Source organism: Cyrtonyx montezumae, unplaced genomic scaffold, assembly GCF_038088225.1.
Source record: "Cyrtonyx montezumae isolate F1298 unplaced genomic scaffold, pur_monq_1.0 scaffold_3, whole genome shotgun sequence".
Taxonomy (NCBI): domain Eukaryota; kingdom Metazoa; phylum Chordata; class Aves; order Galliformes; family Odontophoridae; genus Cyrtonyx; species Cyrtonyx montezumae.
The window spans coordinates 76,513,493-76,537,103 of NW_027072034.1; the positions used below are offsets into that span (position 1 = coordinate 76,513,493).

At 37.3% G+C, this 23,611-nt stretch overlaps 2 protein-coding genes across 2 annotated transcripts in view; one reads left to right on the forward strand and one right to left on the reverse strand.

Moving 5' to 3' along the window:
• Positions 1 to 16,334, forward strand: part of GUCA1C (guanylate cyclase activator 1C) — a 33,408-nt gene extending 17,074 nt beyond the window's left edge. The window contains exons 2-4 of the mRNA XM_065740752.1: positions 11,334 to 11,483; positions 14,140 to 14,227; positions 16,204 to 16,334. Coding sequence (XP_065596824.1) covers positions 11,334 to 11,483; positions 14,140 to 14,227; positions 16,204 to 16,334 — 369 coding nt within the window. The remainder of the gene's footprint in view (positions 1 to 11,333; positions 11,484 to 14,139; positions 14,228 to 16,203) is intronic.
• HHLA2 (HHLA2 member of B7 family) overlaps positions 1 to 23,611 on the reverse strand; it is a 296,207-nt gene that overhangs the window by 86,274 nt on the left and 186,322 nt on the right.

Consider the following 23,611-nt stretch of genomic DNA (forward strand, 5'->3'; position numbering starts at 1 on the left):
TCTGTGAGAATATATAAGAGATTTCAGAGATTTTTATATAATTCAAAATGATGTTATACCAGTTTTATGGAAGAAAATATTGCTAGAAACGAATTGTCTATTATATTGATATTTCAGTGGAAGTGTTATTTTCTCTTACATAGTCATCACTGGTATTACTTGAAATAGAAATATCACTTGAAATAAAAAAAAAAACAACAGAGCACTGTCATCCACTTTTAATAGCTTGCAGAAAGTTTTGCAAGTGTTAAATTTAATGATCAAATATTGCAAGAATTGATTGACTGAGTTCTTGTGACCTGCAAAGGACAAAATTTGTATAGCCATTTAACATGTGAAACATTATACAGAAAATGGGATGTTGCTATGTTAGTTCTCTCACTGCTTTTTTTGGCATAAACTGTCTCGATGCTTTGCTAAAAAAATCAAAGAATCATTGAATGTCCTGAGTGGAAAAGGACCCATAAAGATCATTGACTCCAACTCCTGGCTCCACACAGGACCACACAAAATTCAAATTTTCTGTCTGAGAGCATTGTCCAACCACTTTTTTTCAAATTCCAGCAGTCTTGGTGCCTACATTCAGCATGAAAAGTAAAGATTTATAAGGTTTTGATTTGTAGAACCAGAGAAAAAGTATTCAAGTTCAAGGATTTTCTGTTAACGCGTTGGATGGTTCTCAGCTGAGAACCGTATTTTTCCTAAACTTCCTGTGCAGACAAAGTTGGTAGATGCAGGAAAATGGGCTCTCCATGTTAAAGAGTTTACAAAATCTTTAGTTGGGCAATCAACAAATCATATCAATCTAGTTTGAGCTATTTCGTTAAAGATTTAAAGAAGTTCTGTGATAAACTAGACCTCATCTGACATCATTATGCAGATTTGAAACAATAAAAATGATACAGGAATCAATTTAAAAATATAAAGAAAGAAGTTAAAATAGATTATTTGATGTAGAACAGATAATAAGAAATGCAAAAAGTATGTTACTTCAGTAGAACTTAGTTATGTGTCAGATGATGTATGTGGTAATGAAAACTAAATATAAAACCTACTTTTCCAACCACCAAAGAATAGAATATCTTTTCACCCCTCTTACTTTGCACAATGCTGGAAAGTATTGGGAGGCAGATCTCTATTTCTCATTTTCTCATCCTAGCTCCTTCCTCCTGTACTTCTGTGCCTTTATCATTTTGCTATTCAGTGATTTTCAGGTAGACTTTTCATCATCTGATTCTGTGGTTTAACTATAAATAGATGTTATCTTCTCTGACTATGCTGACATGGTATTAGGCATGAATGGGATTAGGCAAATATCTATTCTCAGATATTGTAGCAGAAGGAAATGTACGTAATTTGAACATGAAATTCTCTGTGAAAGAAGAGGTTGCAGCTCATATTCTAAGAAAAACATACAAATAAGTATTCAATACTTTTCATATATGTTGTGGTGATCAAAGGAACTAATTGACTTTGGGTTATTTTCTTCCTTCACTTTTCCCACTTCCTATAGGAACTGTAGGAGACAGAAAAATAGTTTTCTTGATATGAAAATGTTTTTGCTATTTTTTTTTACATGTCCCAACTGTGCAAGGGTTACCTATCACCTACATGACACCTGCCTTTCAGGTTCCTTTGAAAGCATGAAAAGCTCTTAAAAAGTTGCTGGTGAGCAATATTTCAAATGCTACCTGAAACCTAAATATTAACTGTTCCCATTTCCTATGAATTTAATTAGAATTACTCAGGGTATTTTTGACAACTCTCCTTTGCTTGAAACCTTGTTCCCCAGTTAAGCTTTCTTTCCTGGATGGCCTTCATATAAGTGTCTCTAGGGTAACTAAGGATTTGCCTACACTGTTTGTTGCATCCCCAGCTCTGGAGGCATTACTAAAGTTGAATCACATAGCTAATAGTTGTCAGAGGATGATAACCATAGAAATATGTTCCCAGACTTTTCTGAACTGCACCAGGTTGCACAGGTAGGCATTCAGGTGGGTCTTAAATATCTCCAAGGAAGGAAACTCCACAACCTCTCTGGGCAGCCTGTGCCAGTGCTCTGTCACACTCACTGTGAAGAAGTTCTCATGCACATTAGTGTGGAAATTCCTATGCAACAGAAAATATTAAAAAAAAAGAAACACTTTTCATAGTGATCATAGCTGTCACATTGTAAAGTCAGCAATAAAACCTGTGTGTCAAACAAACAATTAGCTTCTAAACAAAGAGATGATAGATGAAAATAAGAACAGAGGTGTATCTTAGCTAAAAATAGTACTTCTGTCAGAAGCAGAAGTTTACAGCCCTTACTTCTTGAAATATTTTGGCTTTTAGGAGTTGACATGTACATGTAGAGACCTTTTCACCTTAGTTTTGGACACATCGCAGCGAAAACAACAAAGCCAGATTGCTTTGCCTTAATTTGGAGTAATGTTGCATAAGTTTATCCCAAACATAAAGTAACTAGTCTGATTACTGTAAATAAGGATGAGATTAAATTACATTTTACTGTGTTCAAAATAGTGCAGATACATTATTTTTGTCACTATGTTTAAGTGCCATTTAAGGGTACTATAACCTTCTAAAAAATTAATAGACTAGAAACAATGTTCTGTAACTATTTAATCTGGTTCAATTAAACACTCCTCGTTTGTAGATTGTCTTAAAGCTTTGCTTTGTTGTTTTTTTTTAACTACCTCTAGAATTTTTTTGAAATCCAGTTTTATATTGATTCCAAAAAAGGCTGTACTGTTCTTTTACTTTGTAAGAACCTTGAATCATTGGTGCAATTTCATAATCCTAATTTTATTTTCTAGTGGGCTTTTACAGGACTTATTCCTGTTATAGTACTAACTTATCCTGTAATAGTGTGACATTACCAGCTAAAAGACTATTTTATCAATATTAGCAAAGCCACCCCTTGCTTAATGTCATTATATTTGAATTCTTAAATGAAGTTTTGTTGGTATGAGTTCTGATCTGAAAGTTTTAGGTCAGAGTAACTCCCCAGCAGTGGCACTACACCATTAACCATAGGAAAAGCTGATTCTTTAAGTGGAACCTTAAAGTGAGGTCTGTATCCAATTCCTATCAATAACCTGAGATTCATGGGTTAAGACAGCCCAGCCTGTAGATCCTTTTTAAAGGGAAATGAAAAAGAAAGGTTTAGAGCTGTCTTCTCTGCAGCTACTCAGTGACCAACATTATGCATAAAACTGAAGCAATTACACTTCTGTAACAATGTACACGGGGCTTCTCTGAAATTTTTGTTTAAGTGTTAACAAATTAGAATGCACTCTACAGCCATTACTGAGCATATTAGTACCATTACCAGCTAACGCTGTAATTTTGTCACATTATATGAACAGGCTATGAAGGTTAATTTGCACCAAGATTACTTTTAAACACAGTTTATTAGATTATGATATAGATAAAGAGAACAGTAATCTTAATGGGAAAGAGTTCATTAATGGGTATGATTTTTAAAGAAATGTTAAGCATTTTTCAAAAGGGCAGCCATCATTTATTCCTATTTATTGCCTTATTATTTATGAATAGAGCAACTGAAAACTACTCCTAGTTTACGTTTTGCTCTTTTTCCCCTTTATCACTTAACCGTTGCTTAAGCCCAGAAGTATGTGCCATTGTGATTAACATATTTGTTGGTGAAAACAATGTTGTTAAGCTGAACTTTCGGAATAAGAATTGCAGAAGTGCAACGGGAATCAGATTACCTGTTTTAACCAACCCGGTTAAAACTCATATTGTGACACTAAATTTACAGCTTTCTTGTAACAATATATGATAAATTGAACTGTCAGCAAGAAATTTGCTAAAAAACTGAAGGCTTTGTGGTTATGGTTGTGTTTTTTAGTTTACTCTGTTCTGCCTACTGCTTTGTTAAATATTGAGGAAGATGCTCTTAAAAGGATGATCAAAAGCTCAATGTTAGGGGAGGAGAAAGCTGAGCCATCCAAGATGATGGCAGAGGGCTACATCATTTGAGCATAAACTTTTCTTTTGCACAGCACTCCCAGACACTGTCATGCTGCAAGCCTCAGCCCAGTGCCTTGATGATATCCCTGAAGCCCTCCTTGTCCAATAACCTTGAAAGAAAATAATGAGTGATGGCAAGAGGTTGAGGAGAAGGAGGGAGAAAGGCAGATTTTAAAAATATACAATTGTTGGTCATCATAGCATTCCGGATTTCCACAAATTTTGCCAGCAATTCTGAAAGCCTGGTATATTTTAAGCCAAGCAAGGAAGGTCTGGACAAGGCAGAACTTTGCATAATAGTTTGGTCTCTACAGCCTGGGCTCACAGAGAATATGTACCTATCACAAAATCACATAATGACTTGCCACTCCTAATTTTCTGCTTCCTTCTTCATCCTTACCTAACAGCTTTTGCATGTCAAGAGTTTCTCCCATCACTGTGACAAATATCAGCTTTGTTTACTTAGGTAACTGGTGATTCTAACCACAGCCTGATGTAGATCTGGAGTCCTCTCCAAGCCCAAAACTCCAGCATCTGACCTTAGTGACGTGCTGAAACTGGGGAAGAGGAAATGGAGCAACATGAATTCACCTTCAGTTTTCTGAGAATGGAGAAATCAGTACTATGAAATGGAGGAGCTACACAGAAAGAGAGGAGTACATAGGATTAGCTATAAATTTCACACAAGTTATTCTGAGCTGTTGTAATCTGCTCTTTGACCTGTGCCAATATATACATAAAATCTCTGCATTAACAGGCTTAAGTGGTAGTCTAAGAAGTGGGTAGGGAGAGTAGGTAGCTTAACATTATAAGCTCTGGGCTTGAAATACCTGAACAGTCTATATTTGCTCACTTGCTAATCCAGATTAAGTCCGTTCAGCTATTCTCCTGCTGACAGGTTGAGTTCTGTGCAGTTTAGAGATTTTTCAGGGGCAAAATAGAAAACAAGACACCATTTATTTTGTTTGTTACTATGTGAGACCTCAGTACTCTTAAGTAATATGGTGAGTTCATAATTACTAGGGATATAAAGGAATAGAAACAATCCTTTTCCATACATAGAACTATTATGTGCCACAGCAGATGGCTGGCTAACCCAGCAGCTATCTCAGTAGGGCTACATCAACACTACCAGGAATCTATGTTCGAGAGCTACACAGCCAAAATGCCCAGGTTTGGTTGCTCTGGCCCACTCTTGGGTACTGCACTGTTTTGGACTGGCTGTGTATTCACAGCTTCCGAGTCAATTATTTTTAATCTGCATTCAAATAATTTGAAGCTATAAGAGTTTTTTTGAGGACCTGTGAAGATTAGCAACACTATTCTAGGAATCAAAGCATAATACCCTTTTCAGGCTTCCAGGATTTGAGTACTAATTCTTGTTGCATAAAGCTTCCATTCCTTTACTGTCCTGATTTTTCTTTGCAGGCTGTCCTGACTGAATAAAAGTCAGCAGCCTCAATTGAAAAAACTCAACATTCTGAAGAAAAAACATCTCATAAAAAGCTAAAATTAAATTACTCTGTTCTCAGGAGACCCCTTAACTAATTAACAACCTCATTTTATACACCATTTTGTCCTTGTCTAGCTGCAGGTAAATCTCAATGGTTTTGTCACAAAAGAAGATGTCACCTGTCAGTAGCTACTTTCTAGCTAGGTTTTAAAAACAGTTATCCTCAAGCATGTAGAGATACTTCAGATAATTCAGTTTTGGAATGGTAAATCCTCAGACCTTGCCACCATTCTTTTGAGCTTGTGGGCTGTATCACTGTGGTTAGCCTGACCTAGACTAAAGCAAACTACTAACTTCTGCTTAAAACCAATTTAATTGTAAATTCTTTATGTGAACATTTTTCTCCAAAACAGACTTTCTCAGCTCCAGCTCACATCTCCTCTAACCTCCCCAGTATTGGCGAACTGAGCTCAGACTCTTGAGCCTTTACTTGATTGGTTTGGGATTTTTTTTCTTTCTCTGATCAAAACATATCTGAGCAGCTTTTGGTTGATCACGAGTTGGGCAGTGTCAGAAGCTTCTGCTAGTAGAGTGAGTCAGGATCCTGAATTTCAACACAGCAAACTTCAGGCTGTTTAAGGAATTGTTGGATGTGATCTCCTGGGAAGCTGTCCTTAGAGACAAAGGAGTGGAACAAAGCTGACTACACTTTAAGGATGCTTTTCTGAGAGTACAAGAGCTCTCCATCCCTCAGAACAAGAAAGCAGGCAGGGGAGGCAGGAAACCAGCACGGCTTGGCAAGGATCTGCTGGTCAGACTGAGGGAAAAAGAAGGGCAAGTACAGACAGTGAAAGCAAAGGTGTGTCACCTGGGAAGAATACAGGAATGCTATCTGGGCTTGCAGAGAGAGGAATAGGAAAGCCAAAGAACACAGAGAAATAAACTTGGTGAGGGATGTTAAAAACAACAAGTGGTTCTACAGGTACTTGGGTCAGAAGAGACAGGACAAAGAGAGCTTACTTCCCTTGCTGAATTGGAAAGAAGAACTGGCTACAACCAATACCAAAAAGGCTTGGTGATATACTTGATGAGTTCTTTGCCTCAGTCTTCATTGACAGCCAAGATTCTCATTCCTGAACCTCACATCCCTGAACCTGAAGCTCTAGGTGGGATCTGGAGGAGCAAACTCCCCCCCACTGTAAGGGCAGAGCAAGTCTGAGACTGATTCATGAGACTGAACGTGTACAAGTCCAGGTGGCTGGATGACTCAGGGTCCTCATAGAGATAAATGATGTGGTTGCCAAGATGCTCTCTATAATATTTGATAAGCAATGGCAGTCAAGCAGATTTCCTGGGAACTAGTAAAAGGGAATCATCACTCCCATTTACAAGAAAAGGAGGGAGAAGGACTCATGGTACTACAGACCAGTGAGCCTCAGCTCTGTGCTTTGGAGGATCATGGAACACATCTTCCTGGAAGACAAGTTAAGGTACATGAGGGGCAAGCAGGTGATCTGAGACAGCCAGCACAGCTTCACCAAGTTGACGGTCATGCCTGACCAATCTGGGAGCCTTCTATGATGGAACAACAGCATCAGTAGACAAAAGGAAGGCAACTGATGTCAATTACGTGGACTTCTGCTAGGTCTTTCCTTCTTATTCTGCCCACATGAGGCTCCAGCTGGAGTACTGTGTCCACGTCTGGGGTCTCTAGCACAGGAAAGATGTCAAGCTTTTGGAGAGGGCCCAGAGGAGGTTCCATGAAGATGATCCAAGGGCCAGAGCACCTCTCCTATGAAGACAGCCTGAAGGAACTGGGCTTCTTCAGCCTGGAAAAGAGAAGGCTGCAGGGAGACCTCATTGAGGCTTTCCAAAATTTAAAGGGAGTTTATAAACAGGAGGGAAATCAACTTTTTACATGGGTAGACAGCAATAGGACAAGGAGTAATGGTTTTAAACTAAAGGAAGGGAGATTTAGATTAGATATAAGGGGGAAGTTTTTTATTGAGAGAGTGGTGAGATGACAAAATGTTGCCTAGAGAGGTTGTGGATGCCCCATCCCTGAAGGTGTTTAAGGCCAGGTTAGATGGGGCCCTGGGTAGTCCGATCTAGTACTTGATCTAGCAGCTGGCAACCCTGTCTGTGGCACTGGTGTTGGAACTTGAAGATCCTTGAGGTCTCTTCTAACCCAAGCCATTCTATAATTCATTGTTATTCTATGATAATTAGTGAGATCTCCACCATACTGAAGAAAATGTTTCATAAATGCCTTTTTGACATGGACTGATGGCTGTAATTAGCAAATACAAAGGCACAGTGTATGAGTCATGTCCTTCAGATGTGAGGTTCATCTTGGAGGCAAGGGCTTGTACAGCAGGTGTGGAGCATTGTCCAGGTCTTGGGTTCAGTGAGGGAGAGAGAACTCACCCCTGTAGGGGCTGAGGATGAATGTGCTGGAGTCCTGCTGGGGAGTAGCAGGCTCAAACTGCTCTCCCGGGCGGGGCAAGCCCAGGATGGCAATTATGCAGGCGAGCCCTGCACTGTTCCATGGGGAGAGAGGGCTGTGCAGTTAGGGAGGGAAGGTTGTGCTTTTAAGGCCCTGAGGATTTGTGTAATGTAATCAAAAAATACTCCTTCCAGTTTAGGAGTCTGCCTTTGGGCTTGTTTTGTGAACCAAATCTTGTTATAAGGGACTCCAAAAATACCTGTCTATGAAATCTAAATAGCTTACAAACACAGCATATAAATGAACTGCTGTGCACAACATTCACATGGTCTGATCTGACCTTAACCTTTTAGTTCACCTGATCAAGCTGTTAAAGACTGAAAATTTAGTTAGTTATTTTTGTTGTCTACTAAGGAGTAGGTCTGGAGGTCTTATTCAGGGGCACATAAAAGAAGTGTAGAGGGCATTCTTGGTGGCTCTTCAACCTCAAAACTGCTTTCGTGAGGTTTTCTCCTATTTCTTTACCACTTTATCCAGAGAGCACATCTTATGAGTTTAGCCCAGCAGTCTTCATGGGTGCAGGTGGGGAAGTGAGGATAAACTCATCATTGCTCCAGACACCTGTGTTATTGAGGATAACACACTGCCACCGAAGTAGGAAGGGGCACACACCTCCATCAGTCCTCTGATGTCCTAAAATACCAAAACAGCCGACTTCACCAGCGCTAACTCCTTTAAATAAAAATATTATGAATTAGCCCTTTGGAATAGCACAGTAAAACACCTGAAGTAAATTGTTTCTATCTTCTCCCACTAGTAAATAGCTCTGTTTATTCTGTTATTGTAAAATTTTTATTATTATTTATTTTACTATTTTTATGATAGCCCTCTTCTTGAGATTGAGTGACTTGCTAATAATCAACAGATAAATTAGCATGTGTGCTGCACAGCACAAGGCTTTACAGAGCCAAGAGACACATGAGGGCATGCCTCATATGTATTGTGAATCGTTACAGAGCAGCAGATGGGTAAATCAGCACTGCAGTATTCTTTTAATAACATCATAATACATTTATTGTACTATTTATTGTACTCATAGAGCTACAGGATGATCTTCATTGGTTACTGTTATGATTTTTCCGTTATTTAATACACTATTCTGAGGCTCCTGTATGCTACTATAAAAAACACAATATTTCTTTTTATCTGAGAAAACTCTGGATGTCTAACAAGATTTCTACAGCTTTCACATCACATAAGTATTTTCATTTCTACCTACAACATACATTTTTTGTGGATAAAAGAGAGACAGCACATTTCTTATCAATGCCTCTGTACTGTGCTTCTGGTTCCATACTGTGAAGATAAATTTGTCAGGCTTCCTAGTATTTCCATTCCTGGTGTTTTTGAGGTTAACATGGTGTTCATAGTCTTCGTATGTCTGGGGCTACTCTAAAAACTATATTGTCTCAGATGTATTTCAGAAGTATTTTGGTTTGTTTATTTGTTTTGTTGTTGTTTTATTGTTGTTGCTTTGTCTTCAGTCCCTTCCTGCTTAGGACAGGACAAATGACCTACTAGGAAAAAGGAGTTCATAGCCCAACATATTAAGCTTACTGTTACACTTTCCAAACTTCTGATATTCCGTACTGGTCAGACTGACATCACTGAAAGACATAGGACAAAAACAAACAAAATACTGTTTTCCAAAACCCAAAATGAAATGTAAGGGAGAAAAAAAGAAATCTGGGCATGAATATCCTGCAAGTCTAAAATTAATCTGTAGTTTAACTAAATAGCAAACTATTCTATAAAGAAACAGCAATGTGAAATACATCTAACCACATTCTTAGTAGATCTTAGATATTTTATCTTAGTAGATAAAATCCAGGTATGGAAATCTAATCAGTAAAGTAAAAGGAGCCCTCAGTAAAATACCTAATCAACTATTTCTTAAAATAATATTTCCAAAATTGAAATCCAAATTGGTGTTCTACAAAGAAGCATAATGTTTGTGGTACATAATGTGTCATCTTTTGATAAAGCATCTCCTTTGAACATTGGGCCTAACCTTGCTTGAAAGCTACATGTAGTTATGGTTAAATTTCATTCAAACTGCAGTTGAGCGGTACCTTTACCTTCGCTGAATTTGCTGTAGTTAAAATTAAAGTAAATCTAGCAATGATGGCAGAACCTGCACAGAGAATCTGAGAAGCAATGTTCAGCCTGCAAAAGTTATGCATGTGCAATATCTATCTATGTATACATTGAATCTATTGTGTTTGACACTTAGGTACTACAGTGCCAAACCACCTTGCACAGAAATCAAAACAAGACCTACAAGTATGGCAATGGGTTGTAACACACCTTTACAGGATTTCTTTTCTTTTACTTTAGTACCGCCTGGAGGACAGACTAATGCCTGCTGACTGCAAAACCTCAGAATGCAAAATGTGTGTTGATGTAAGGCAATAAAAATAAGTAACCCGTTAAACTCACTAGATATTCATCCATCTCCTCAGCCACAAGCCATCTAAAGCTGATGACAGTCTTTCCAAGGTTTTCCAAGTGGTTGGATTCTGACCAATGTAAAGATCACAAGATTAAATTTACCAGCTGCTAATTCTTTTTATATGCACATGGAAAACAGTTGGAGCAAGTAGTCTCCAAATTCAGCAACTGTTTCTTCCACCCTCACCAGATTTTTACAGAAATAGAGGAATTGTCACAGTAGCCTAGATCACTTGACCATGGAGTCCTGTCCTTGACAGATTTCCTTTAGTAACATCAGAGAAGGAAGCAAAACATATGGAATTACATCAATCTGAAATGCTTTTTCCCTATGAATATCCCCCACTCCTCACTATTCAGAAATTAGTTTATGAGTTGGAGACTTTTCATCCCAGGCGAAATATATTGGTCAGAGAGACCAATATATATCTCAGAGAGACAGAGTTTATATGAATAAAGTACAGTATCTATCACCCATGTTCTCTCTGATTAATAACACCTGGAGCAGCCCTGTTGCACTGGAAAACATCCACATTTCTGCAGTACCCGTGTGAGTACAAGCAGCTCCACAGTAGACAACTCAACAGTATGAAGTTGGATATCCAAGACTCCCCTTTGTCTTATGTGGAAGACTACCATAAACCTGTTGTTTTTTTTCCTCAAACATCAATAACAATTACTGCAAAAAGATTTGTTTCCCTCACTGAAGAAAACTGCCTGTGCTCTAACATTCCTTCATATAGTGCTTCCAGTTGAGCTCATCCTTCGTAAATGCCAGGGGAAATTTTTATGCTAAGGTGCTTTATAAATCAGCTTGTATTATAGTGAATTTGATGACCTGTTTCTGTGAAATTGCCAGAATGAGCAAAAAGACAATGTTGTTAAACAGTTGTGTTGTTGTTGTTTTTTTTTTTCTCTCTCTTCTAGGATGGATTTATAGACTTCTTGGAGTTCATAGCTGCAATAAATTTGGTTATACGAGGGAAAATTGACCAAAAATTGAAATGGTATTTTAAGCTATATGATGCTGATGGAAACGGATGTATCGACAAAAAAGAATTATTGAGCATATTTGCGGTAAGCAAATTATGACCAATGGCAATCGCATTTGGCATAGCATGTTGTCTCTGAAAGAGTGGTTCCATACATGTTGTAAAGCCAAAACTGGTCTGGCTAATGACACTCTTGTTAGCTTCTTGCTTACAGAAGTAAACATGTCTAAGTAGTGTTTTACTTTAAAACACTTTCTACAGCTCTATGCTGCTTTAGTGAAAGTGAAAAACTCTAGAAACAGTAGAAATATTGTTCTGATAAACTGTACAGGCAGGATACAAATGATATAGTATAATGAATAAAACAGATGTTACAAGGCTTTGTGACAGTTTATTGTAGAAAAATAGCTTCTCCAACTGAACTTCATGCAGGAAACAATATAGGTGCCAACAAAACATTCCAGTGTTTTAATTCTTTTTGAAAGGCTTTTAGATTTGTTTACTACAAATGTCATTACTCTTTTTTCTAATTAAATTGGAAAAAAATAATTTTATCACTAAATCGTGAGCAGACATTTTGATACAAGTACAGTAGAAATTTTTTCAGAAAAATGGGTCAATTTCAAACCTATAAAAACAAATCAGTGTAATTTTTTCTGTAAAATGATTTCCATATTTTTCAACTTGCTCTGGTGAGTGAGTCTTTTACAGTTCAGTAGCTGCTTTCATCCAAAAAGTGTTATAGGGTTTTTTGCAAATATGAAGATCAAGGTTTTGCCGCAGGGAACATAAAATCTAAATAGTTATTTAAAGTGATAATGAACAAGGAACTTATTTTTCCTGGATTCTGTCTTGCTGCTGATGTCTGGCTAGGCACTTTCAAGAGCTACTGACCCAAATAAAAGGAGCCAGAGCCAGATGAGCCATGCGATCAAACAAACGAATTCGATGCATCTCTTTATAAAAAACAGTGTTCTAAAGGCAGAAGGAGAGTCTGCACAGCCCAGATTTCTCCTCTTTTAAGACTAATGTCATCTTTCTATTGTAGATATTCTCAATCATTTTTTACTTGGAGGCATTGATGCAACTGCCTTCGTCTTGCACTTCATCTGAAAAGACAATTAAAATCCTTTTAATGTAAAGGTTTATTTTTTTGCTTAATTTGTTTTAAAACCATTCAAACTTCCATGTGTTTGCTTCTCTTTTGGAGTGCAAGATCTTTAACTTAAACCTGTAGAAGTCATTTTACTTAGGCTAGATTAAAATGGGTGGGCTCTAAACAAAAACAAATATAAAGTTCACAGCCATTAAGAGCTCTGCTTATACTGAGCATGAGTAAACAAAGGCTTATCCAAAAATATATCAGATCTGAGACACTAATTGAGACCAAAGAAGTCCAATTAAAACTTCATCTATACAAACTTGAGATCGGCAGATCATTATAAGCTATCAAATTTCTGCCTAGACTGCCTTGTACTCTGTCAGTGACCTTTTAACAGCCCAGTTAATTCATTTCATTATTTAATTTTAATTTTATTTTAATTTTTTTTATTATTCAGAGGGATTGTGTGGTAGATGGTGATTCAAGTACATCAGGAACAACTGCTTTACTCTTAGCACTACAACAAAATTAACTATGACAGTTATGGCCTTATGAAGACTGCACCAGAGTCAAACATACAAAATACCAAAAAAGAATCTGAAGTATGGATAAGTAATACAAACAAGATTATGGACCTATGTTTTGTAAAATTCTTGCTACTTTCTGAAACTCTGTGCAAAGTATGGCAGACAGGGACAGTCGGGAATTCCACATCAGTGCTGAATTCATTTAACATATATTTAAATTTATCACAATGATTTCTAGCATAATGTCAGAAATACCAAAATAAATGACTGGTGTATTTGTTGTAGTCGATACACTTCATCTCAAGATAATTCAATTAAAAAAAAAATCTATAGTATGTCCATTATAGAACATATATGTGTGTGTTCACATACATATTTTTATCTCTTTTCCCAGTCACTTCATAATTGTGATATTGATTTTGAGTCCAGCTCTGTAAATATGGGCTTCCTACATCTGGACTGCTGTTTATTAACATATAGACTCCTATTTCATTGACCAGAATGTTCAACATAATGCAAAAATGATTGCCTCAGTGAATGGGACAGAAGTTTGCAGAAGTATTCATTTATACCTTTACTTTTAGATACCTTTGACATAGAAAAAGTAGAGAGTAGACTTCTTTTTTAAATTTCTTAGAAGGATAACTAAATTCTGCCAACTTCCAGGACTTCCACTCTAATATTATTAATGATTAGTAAGTTAAACATATTTTATTATTAGATTAACCTAGGCTTTCTCATCATGTGCGAAAAATAACACTATATTTAAATCACATAGATCATAGGACACCCCCTGAACACATAGAACTCTCTAGTGTGAAAAAAAACTGCTGGTGTGGATTGAACAAGTGTATTGAACAACAGAGGTGCCATGTGATTTCAGAAGACCTTCAGAGATATGTAAATGCAATCTCTAATCTTCAGGCTGTGTGGTGTTAATTAAATTTCCTACCCTCATTACTGAAGATTTACTTGAAATAGCAATTTATTTAGTGTTTTTGAAAGGCTATTGAACTAAAGAGCGGCATCCCAATTACTGCAGTTGCCAGAGTATTGTTTTCACAACTTGAATGAAAAAAGTCTGAAAGAACTTTCTGCATTTCTGTCTTTAGGCTATCCAGGCTATTAATGGACAGACCAACATGACTGCAGAAGAATTCACTAACATGATATTTCAGAAAATTGATGTGAACAATGATGGTAAGAATATAGGTTTTCTTGGTATTGGCAGTATTTAACCCCCACAAGGGACTGTGGGATCAGAAAGGGTGTTGAACATACAACTGAAGAACTGACTGTTTCAAATGAACTGAAAACCTGAATCTGTATTCTCTCAAATCAACTGCCTCTCTTAACTTAGCACAGGAATTGTATGTAGGAGTGGCTAAAACGTGAGAGTCTTGCACTGCTCATCCAAAATCCTAGTCTGGCTGCTCAGCAAAATGAACACGTGATCAAAAATCTGCCTAAACATGTGTCCTAATGTTCCTAAATTGAGAAAGAAAACCAAGATGCATGGTTTCACATGCCATGATCAAAAAGATTGGACAGTATACTGTTCACTGCAAGTAATAGTTGTATCTGAGCTAGACAATTAGCTGAAAAAGTAATTTGTATGTCTTACATCCTAGCAATGAGATGCCAGAACATGAATTATTCAGAATCCTCTTTATAATACCCCTATTTCAAGCTGCTTTCCATAGCTGGTTATTTTTAAATAGCTGCAAAGCAGCAGGATTAAACCAACCTGAGGAATAAGACAAAAATTTCCAAGTTTATCTTAAACTATGCTATCATCTTGTAGCTGCTTATTAAATATACATATATATAAAATAAAAATAAAATGTAAATAGACAAATAAGTTCTGATCTTCTTCAAAACATTAAAATACAAGGAATAATCTCATGGTTGCGGGGAGCAACTCCTAAAATAAATCTCGTGACAGCTTTTCAGTGTATTTTCATTATGTGAAGGAAATCTGAGGCTTGCAACAGTCCCAGTGAGCCTGAATAGGCCAGCGTTAACTTCTTACTGGTAACTGCAGTGTACTTTGTACAACTGCATTCTGGTATCGTTACTTTGAAATACCAGACACTCCTCTTGCTGCAAACTAAGTGCCAGGACTTGCATCAGAAAGGGTCCTTTCATTTTAATAGTGTGCATATGAACCTGCTCACAGTGCAGAGAGTACCACATAACTGAAGAGGCAGTAAGTCATTCAGTTATTTTCTCCCAGCCTCTTGTAATTTATTATTTCAGTAAGAAATCATTCATTTTTATGATAACAATAAAAACTTTAAACCATTCCCAGAGGAAAAAAAAACACTGTTCCTTCTAAACCAAGCTCTGTTTCCCCTCTCAGAGAAAAACAGCATCACTGGAATAATTTCTGAACAGAGAACTGTGTACACTACAGTGTACTTTGCCAGCAGACACATGCCTTGGACTGGCCTTTGCCTTTGCTGCTAGGCAAGGGAGTAGGAGAAGAGAAAAATATGGAAAAGTGTTCCTGCTCCTCAAATTTAAAAAATAAATAAATAAATAAAAATAATAAAAAGAAAGGTTTTGTAGTTGTCTTGCAACTTCCAAAGTATTTCCTGATTTTGGCTTGAATTCCCAAAAACCATGTTCTAAAAGAAATTAAAAAAAAAAAACAAAAAAAAAAAACCCTTTCAGTTGGATTAATTTCTCTAAGCCAACCACTGAATAGATTTTATACTACATCTTATGCTGGTTCTAGACAATCCTAATAGTTAACACAGGGGCTATGCCTCGTAATCCTCAGCAAACCATAACCTAGTCTCTGTTAAAACCACGTATAAGATAAATTCCAGATACCTTGATAAGAGTAGGTCTGTGCAGCTAATTTCAGCCTGGTATTCTTCATTAGTGCCTTTTATCACACTCACATCACCAAAGATGCTAAGCAGTACAGTTGGCTTAGACTTCTGTGATAGCGGTGTTTGATCTGTTTTAGCAGAAAAAAGTGAGTCTGAATTCTAGAATCTGGTGCAAAATAGGAATGCACGAGAAAATATTCTTCCTGTATTTGCATATCAGCAGAGAATAACAGAAAGTCTTGTTGAGAGATGCCACTTGCCATGAATGGCCTTGTGTTACATTGAGTGTGACTGCTACGTTCCTTGATTCCTAAGAAGTATCTGATTTCCTTTTAGGGGAACTGACTTTAGAAGAGTTTATCACTGGTGTGGAAAGAGACGAGGATCTAATGGAATTGATTACGAAAAGTTTTGACCTTTCCAACGTTATCAAAGTCATACAGAACGGCAGGCGGCACAGCGTCTGAGGGTTTCAGTGACAGATGTTGCATCTGTGTCATCAACTCAGGGAAGATAATATTTTCTACATTCAGAGAGCTTCATGTTGTCAAAACCAGCCCAGAGTACTCACCCACAAGCTCAGAATTTTTACTCTTGACTCCACATCTCTTCATTTCTTTTTTCCGTCTCTCACTAAAGACCTTGGCAGCTACAGAACACAAACTTTTGCTCATATGTCATCGAAAAGATATTTTATTCAGTACAAATGGTTTATTTGGTTTCTTTGAACATCTCATAGTAATCAATAAAGCAGTGACAATATTGCAAAATGCAACCTTTCTAGAAGGCACAGTGTTAATACATATTTTATTTCAAGTGTATGTTCGTTAACCTACTATTTTAATGTGGTGATAGGCAGGATTGGCTTCTATCTGGGTCCATTAAAAACAAAGCCTGGTTTGGTGTTATTTACCATTTGCTCTAATCAGCACTCAAAATTGAGCAGATTCTTGGGGAAACACTTCAGTCAGCTCAGTATTCTAGAGATGCGCATCCTCTTAATCAAGCTATCTACCTTTCTTAATTTTATTACATCTGTAAATTAAAGTAATATGATGCTTTAATGTTTTTGGCAGGGTTCAGCTACTGTTCTTTCAAATTAACATTTGGAGAAGCACTGGAATGAATTCCGTTTACTTTGTAGAGTAAAATTAGAATTTCAAAGAATGGTTAAAACAAATTATTTTGTAAGCACTGGAACAAACATCATCTGGTTTCCCAGAGATTTGTGTCCTTTCAATTATATACTCTCCTTTGCAAAACAGTTTATTTTCACTGAGCTCTTTGCCATGGCTGCATGAGACAAAAGGTAAGAAGTATCATGACTGGTTCATACTGGTGGGACTGCTGGCTTCTGCCAAAGGCTGTTTAACAGCTGCATTCTTCCTGCCTTTCCTTGACAGGGAGTACAAATTATAGTATGTTTGTCCTGCCCAGATACTTGGGCGAAAGCTTTTATCAATGTAGTCTCTTTGAGACTTCTACCTTCTTTCAAACTGGGTTGCAATCATCTCTGAATGTGGTAGCTGTTAGGAGTGTACAGAAGAGATTTGTAGATGGCATGATCACAGATGCCTCTTTTTCTTAGTAAACCAAATTAAAAACAACTCAACCTTTCCTTTTAATAGACAAGAGTAATTCTGTGCTCTGAAATGTAACTGTATGGGTTGTCTAAAAAGTGAATATTTCTAGTTCTGTCTGGTTCTGTTGGAATAGATTCTTTCTCAAGTTTGCAACAAGATGTATCAAATCACTACAGTTATATCATAAGTACTCATTGCCTGGCAGTGCCATGAAGGCATCACAGTAATACTAAAGGCTCTCAGAAGCATCAACTTAAGACAAAATAATTAGTGCATGTATTGATGTAGGTTGAAGTCACTAAGCCTTTCATATGAAAAAGTTTTTCATCTAAATTCACTACAAATCCATATCCCTTTGCACGAGAAATATGCTCCATCATCTGCAATTACCTCAGGTTCTAGTTTGATCAATAAAATGTACTAAAAGTATGCAACAAGCATCACTTGACATTATAAACAGTTCTGACATTATAATTCTGACATTTGAATCTTGTATATCTTAAAAAAAAAAAAAAAGAGAATGATATATGAGATTTCTGGTGGGCTTGAACTTTAAGTTCTTGTATTTATTCATTGTTGACATGTTAATATCTCACCATCATTATCAGTTTTCCCAGTTTTCTCATACCTTGACTTCAAAAAATCACTTTTCTTAACATCCTTCTTTTACATTTAGATTCTATGAGGGTGGTGTTCTTGGAAATATTTTAAAGACAGTTGTCCAATCTAAGCAATTTGGGTGTATGGTTAACAGCTGTGTTTTGGATACTTGCTTTTAAACTAACGAAGTTACTGACTTTGAAATTGACTACTGTCTGCATATGCTTGTATGCTGGATCTTTTTGTTTTTCTTTTTTAATAAATTGATTTTTAAAAGATAACTTGAATCTACCTTGAATTTATGTGTAGATGTTCAATTTGAAGTGAATTACCAATTCAAGAAGAGTGTTCTTTTTTTATTAAAAATACTGTTTGTAAGGAAATTCTTGTTTTTGTTGTTGTTGTTAAACTAAATTTTAATGGAGAAGGTGACATGCTCACTTTCCATACTTCAATATAAAATAATTTAGCAGAAACTGGTGTAATTAAGAAAAAGTATATTTTGTTTAATATGGCATATTTCCAAAAATACTCACATACAGCAATTCCATGTGTACTTGAGGGTCCTTGTAAGATTTTATCTAAATTTTTATTAGTTAATTAACAAGAAGTTTAACTAGCTATTTTAGTATCATTTGATAAACAGGTGCTGAAGATAAATCACAGAATCATCAGGGTTAGTAGGAAGCTAGTCCAAGACCCCTTGCTAAAGCAGTTCCCCTTAGCAGGTCACACAGGCAAGCATCCAGGTTGGTTTTGGTTATCTCCAGAGAAGCAGATTCCATAGCCTCTCTGAGCAGCTTGTGCCAGTGCTCTGTCACCCTCATAGTAAAGAATAGTTTTCTCATGTACATATGGAATTTCTCAACTTCTGTTCCAGTTTGTGCCCAATGACCCTTGTTCTGTTGCTGGGCACTGTTAAAAAGAGCCTGGTCAACATCCATTTGACTGTCATCTTTTAGATATTTATAAGCATTGATAAGATACCTCTCAGTCTTCTCTTCTCCAGGCTGAACAGTCCCAGGTCTCTCAGCCTTTTCTCATCAGGGAGATGCTCCAGGCCCCTCATCATCTTTGTCATCTTCCACTGGACTCTCTCCAGTAGTTCCCTGTCTTTTTTGAACTGAGGAGACCAGAAATGGACACAGATGTGGCCACACCAGGGCAGAGTAGAGGGGGAGAACCACCTCCCTCAACCTGCTGGCCACATTCTTTTTAATACACCCCAGGATCCCATTGGCCTTCTTGGCCACAAGGACTCAGTACTGGCTTACGGCCAACCTGTTGTCCACCAGGACGCTCAGGCCCTTCTCTGCAGAGCTCCTCTCCAGCAGGTCAGCCTCTAACTGTACTGATGCATGCAGTTATACCTCCCCAGATGTAGGACTCTACACTTGCTCTTGTTGAGCCTCATCAGGTTCTTTACCTAACTCTCCATCATGTCCATATCTCAATGAATGACCGCACAGCCTTCTGGTATGTCAGTCACTCCTCCTAGCTTTGTATCATCAGTAAACTTGCTGAGGGTGGACTCTATCCCTTCATCCAAGTCGCTGATGAAGATAAGGAATAAAAGCGAACCCAGCACCAGCCCCTGGGGAACAATGCTAGTTACAGGCTTCCATGTACACTCTGCACTCCTGATCATAACCTTCTGAATTGCATTATGGCCACAGTTTTCTACTGGTCTCAGTCTTCTGAATTTTTCAGATGATCACTGAGTGAATCAGTGAGAGTAGGTGGCAGTGCAAAAACTGTCAAATGGGACTCTCCAGGAGACTTTATCTGAATAAACTTGAAGCTGCAGTTCATCACGGTGGAGGTGCTTTGTAGGAATGAAGGGATACTGTAAGCTGATCAGACTATTGGCATGCTTATAGCCAGTTTAATGGAAAAGAAGGAAAAAGCAAGCTAAATGCTAACTCAAATTATGTTTACCCCATAACAAATATGTAAGTGATTAAGGGACAGTGCTGAGCTACTGATCTTAATGGCTACCAGAACCCCAAAGAACATTTTTCCCTCAAAGTCCTGCGTGGAAAAAAAAAAACCCACAACATATATATATATATATAATTATAATAATTATAATTATATTTTTTATATATTATTATTATATATATTATATATATATGCTCTCAAATAAGTATCTTTGTCAGCAAGACTGATGCAGATGCCAGCTGTGAGAGTCTGGAGAAGCTGGGCTGCCTCTATCATCATTGCATGGGGGTACGTGTTAATTAGGAAAGATGTGCACTGAGAATGACTAATTGTTTTGTCACCATATTCACCTTGGAAAGAATTACAGGTTTCGAATTCACTCTGTGCAGCTGGGCAAGCTTAGCCAGTCAACAGGGTAATTGGTAGTTTATCTTCTATTATAATCTCTTTTACTGTTAAGAAATCCTTTTGACTTTATGCTCTTTTTGTTGCATCCAAACAGTGAAAGGTAATTAGTGTGACAGTCCCCTCTTTCAAATAACTCATAATTGTCCTAACATTATCTCTTTTTCTCTTCTGGTAGCTCAATATGCTAGGAAAGAAAATAGGCACATTTTCTTCTGAGAATCTGGGAATTCAAAGCCATGAGAAAATTGCCTTTTCTTGTAGATATGAAATTGCTTAAGCGCTAATAGGCATGATAAACCTTAGGCCATAGTTAAGCATCCCTGATAAAATGGGAGGAAGGCTTGCTGTGTTGTGGGAAAGATATCATAGCTGCATTAAATTTTTTGACCATTCCGTTTTATGGAATCAAAAGGGAAATTTGTGCCAGAACCTGAAGATGAAAAATAGCTCACAGATTTAGCATTTTTGGTGGACTTGACCGTTCATTTAAATGAGTCGAATACCATGTTCAAGGTGAAAAACAACTTATCTGTGCTGCTTTTCAACTTATCTGTGCATTGGCTTCACAAAACAAGGTCAAATATCCGGCTAGTTTTATGTCTTTGTTGCCCTCTTTCTTTTAACACTTCAATAAGAAATATATTTAAAAAAGAAGTTTTGTTACTTACATATCTAAACAACTTTAAATAATTTATCTGTAAGCCAAGACAATTCCTCTTCACTCACTGGCTGGACACCCATGCTCTAGAGAAAAAACCAAATGTCAAAGTATGAAAAAAGAAAAAGAGACAAAGACTGTGGAACTATGCTGAATGAAACCTTAAAAATAAGGTACATAGTATTTCATCTGAGATCCTTTCTCAGATTTGGTATACCTTGCTGCTCTAATGGAATTTTTCCAACAATGCACCATTGAAGGAAGTACCTAAAATGGGTCATAAATGCTGCCCCATACATACCAGTGAGGATGACAGCACTGGCACAGGCTGCACAGAGAAGTGGTGGAGTTTCCTTCTCTGGAGGCATTCAGGACATACCTGGACGCCTACCTGTGCAACCTGGGCTAGGGAGCTGCTTTGGCAGGGGGTTGGACTCGATGATCTCTAGACGTCCCTTCCAGGCCCTACAATTCTGTGATTCTATTAATCTCCTGCTTGAAAGTGCTAAGCAGAACTGCCTTCTGAGATTGCCTAGTATTTAGAAAGAATCAGAATGGTAATGTCACAAATATGGAACTGAAATAGTGATGATGTGCACAGTTGTTTTTATCCAAGCTCTAATTAAGTACTAATTACACTTAATTCCTCAAATACCGGGGCAATTAATCACTCGAGATGTCTTCTGTTTCTTCAGAGAGGAAATCCACAAGTCCAGCAAAACAAATTTACGTTTTTTCACTCCTCTCCAAATCATTTTAATTAGTTGTCCAAGTTATCAGAGTGCCAATAGGTATGTTTGTTTAAGACAGAGCAGAATTCTGCATGTTGTGGGAAAATGTTTATTTAGGAAACATTAATTTATTTTCTCAGGTCACTGAATGTCCTCTGAATGGCAACGATAAGAAAACATTACTTTTCACAGCTGAGACTGAGCAACAGATCTAAGGAGAACATTTTTGGTATTCCATTCTCCTGTCCCATGTCATCTAGTTTTCTGGCTTTTTGAGTATGTGTAATAATTACAGATTTCTTAAATATTACCTTTCCTGGAAAACTCTAAGCACACTTAAAATGATAAAAGAATGTGAACTTATGCACCCTTTGTGGTTCCATGTAAGTCAGCAACCCCACTGTGTATGGGAGCTGCTGAGTCACAGCCTGAGCCAATGACCGAGTACCTGAAGGAAAGATCTGGTCAGCCCTGGGAGCACAGGTGGAGGTGATTCACCTGTGTGATCACAGCCTGGCTCCACCCCTCTTAGACCTCATTTAAGGGCCTGACCTTAAGCAATTCATCTCTTGTGGAGTTTTTTCCCTGCAAACCTAGGTCATTGGAGATGGGTAAGCACTTGTTTTCCTTGTTTTGTAACATCTTGTTTGCACTGGTCTCTTTGCTTTTACAACCTTTACACAGTGATTGTAATTCTAAACAATTTTTTTTCACACTACAATCTAAGGAACATATTAAACTCTCAGTTTATTCAGAATTTTATTAACTTTTTAAGCAATGCAGTATTTCCATGAGCTACTGCAGCAAACAGGCATAGGGGAGGAATGAAATAAATACTCAGAATAATTTGGAGACATTTGTAATAACTTTTTTTTCTAACTGATCTTGCATTACTTCTTTACTACAACAAAGGTGCTAATACTAAAAGAAGGTCTTGACCTAGTTTTTAATTAGGCTAATGTTTCCTCCATCCTGTTCACCAGCTCAGCTTCTAATGGCAATGCCAGAGAGTAATCAGCTTCTGGTGAAAATCATATTAATTCAGTGATCTTCTAACTAATGAAATTACTTCTGACAGTAAACATCAAACAGCTCACAAAACACAGATTATCGTTTATGGCCAGAACTACCTACCTTCTATTCTAAACAGCTTTTTTTCAGTTTACCAAGGAAGCTTGGCTATTTTCTATGACTCCAAAGTGAAAAGGGAAAAACAAGTCCATTAAAATTTTTTTTCAATGATCAGTCATTTTTTTTTTTCAAAGTATCTAATCTGGTGAGAGCCTCAAGCTGAGAGCTGACTTTCCCAACACAGCCAGTGGAAAGAGGAAGCACTTCTGGAGGTACATGAGGGCATCAGAATTACTTTCAAATGAGGTTGGTTTGAATTGAATAATTGGACAAAATAAGGGCATAAGTGTTCTACTAAATAAATAAAGGGATGTTAAAAATTATTACCCTGCCAGGGTTAGTAAATGCCTCTGGAGAACAAAATTATAACCTTAACTTGGTATTTCCTGGTGGTTTTTGGTTCTAGAAAACAGGTTTGTGCCCATTCAGTTGCTCTTCTTCCCATCCTGAAAACTGCCAGACCTGTAGAGTCAGGAGGACAGATAGAAATGACTGTCCAGCATCTAGGGAGTAGCATTGTGCTAGAAGAAACTATTTCCTCATAGATCTGCTACCCATGCTGCTTATTTTGATTTCTGTTTTGTACTGACATTCAAGGCGCCCTAAGAAAATGAACTTTCCTGTTTACTGCCAAGAAATAATAAAGCATCTTTCCATATGTATCTAAAACAGACATCTGAAAGTGTGAGCCA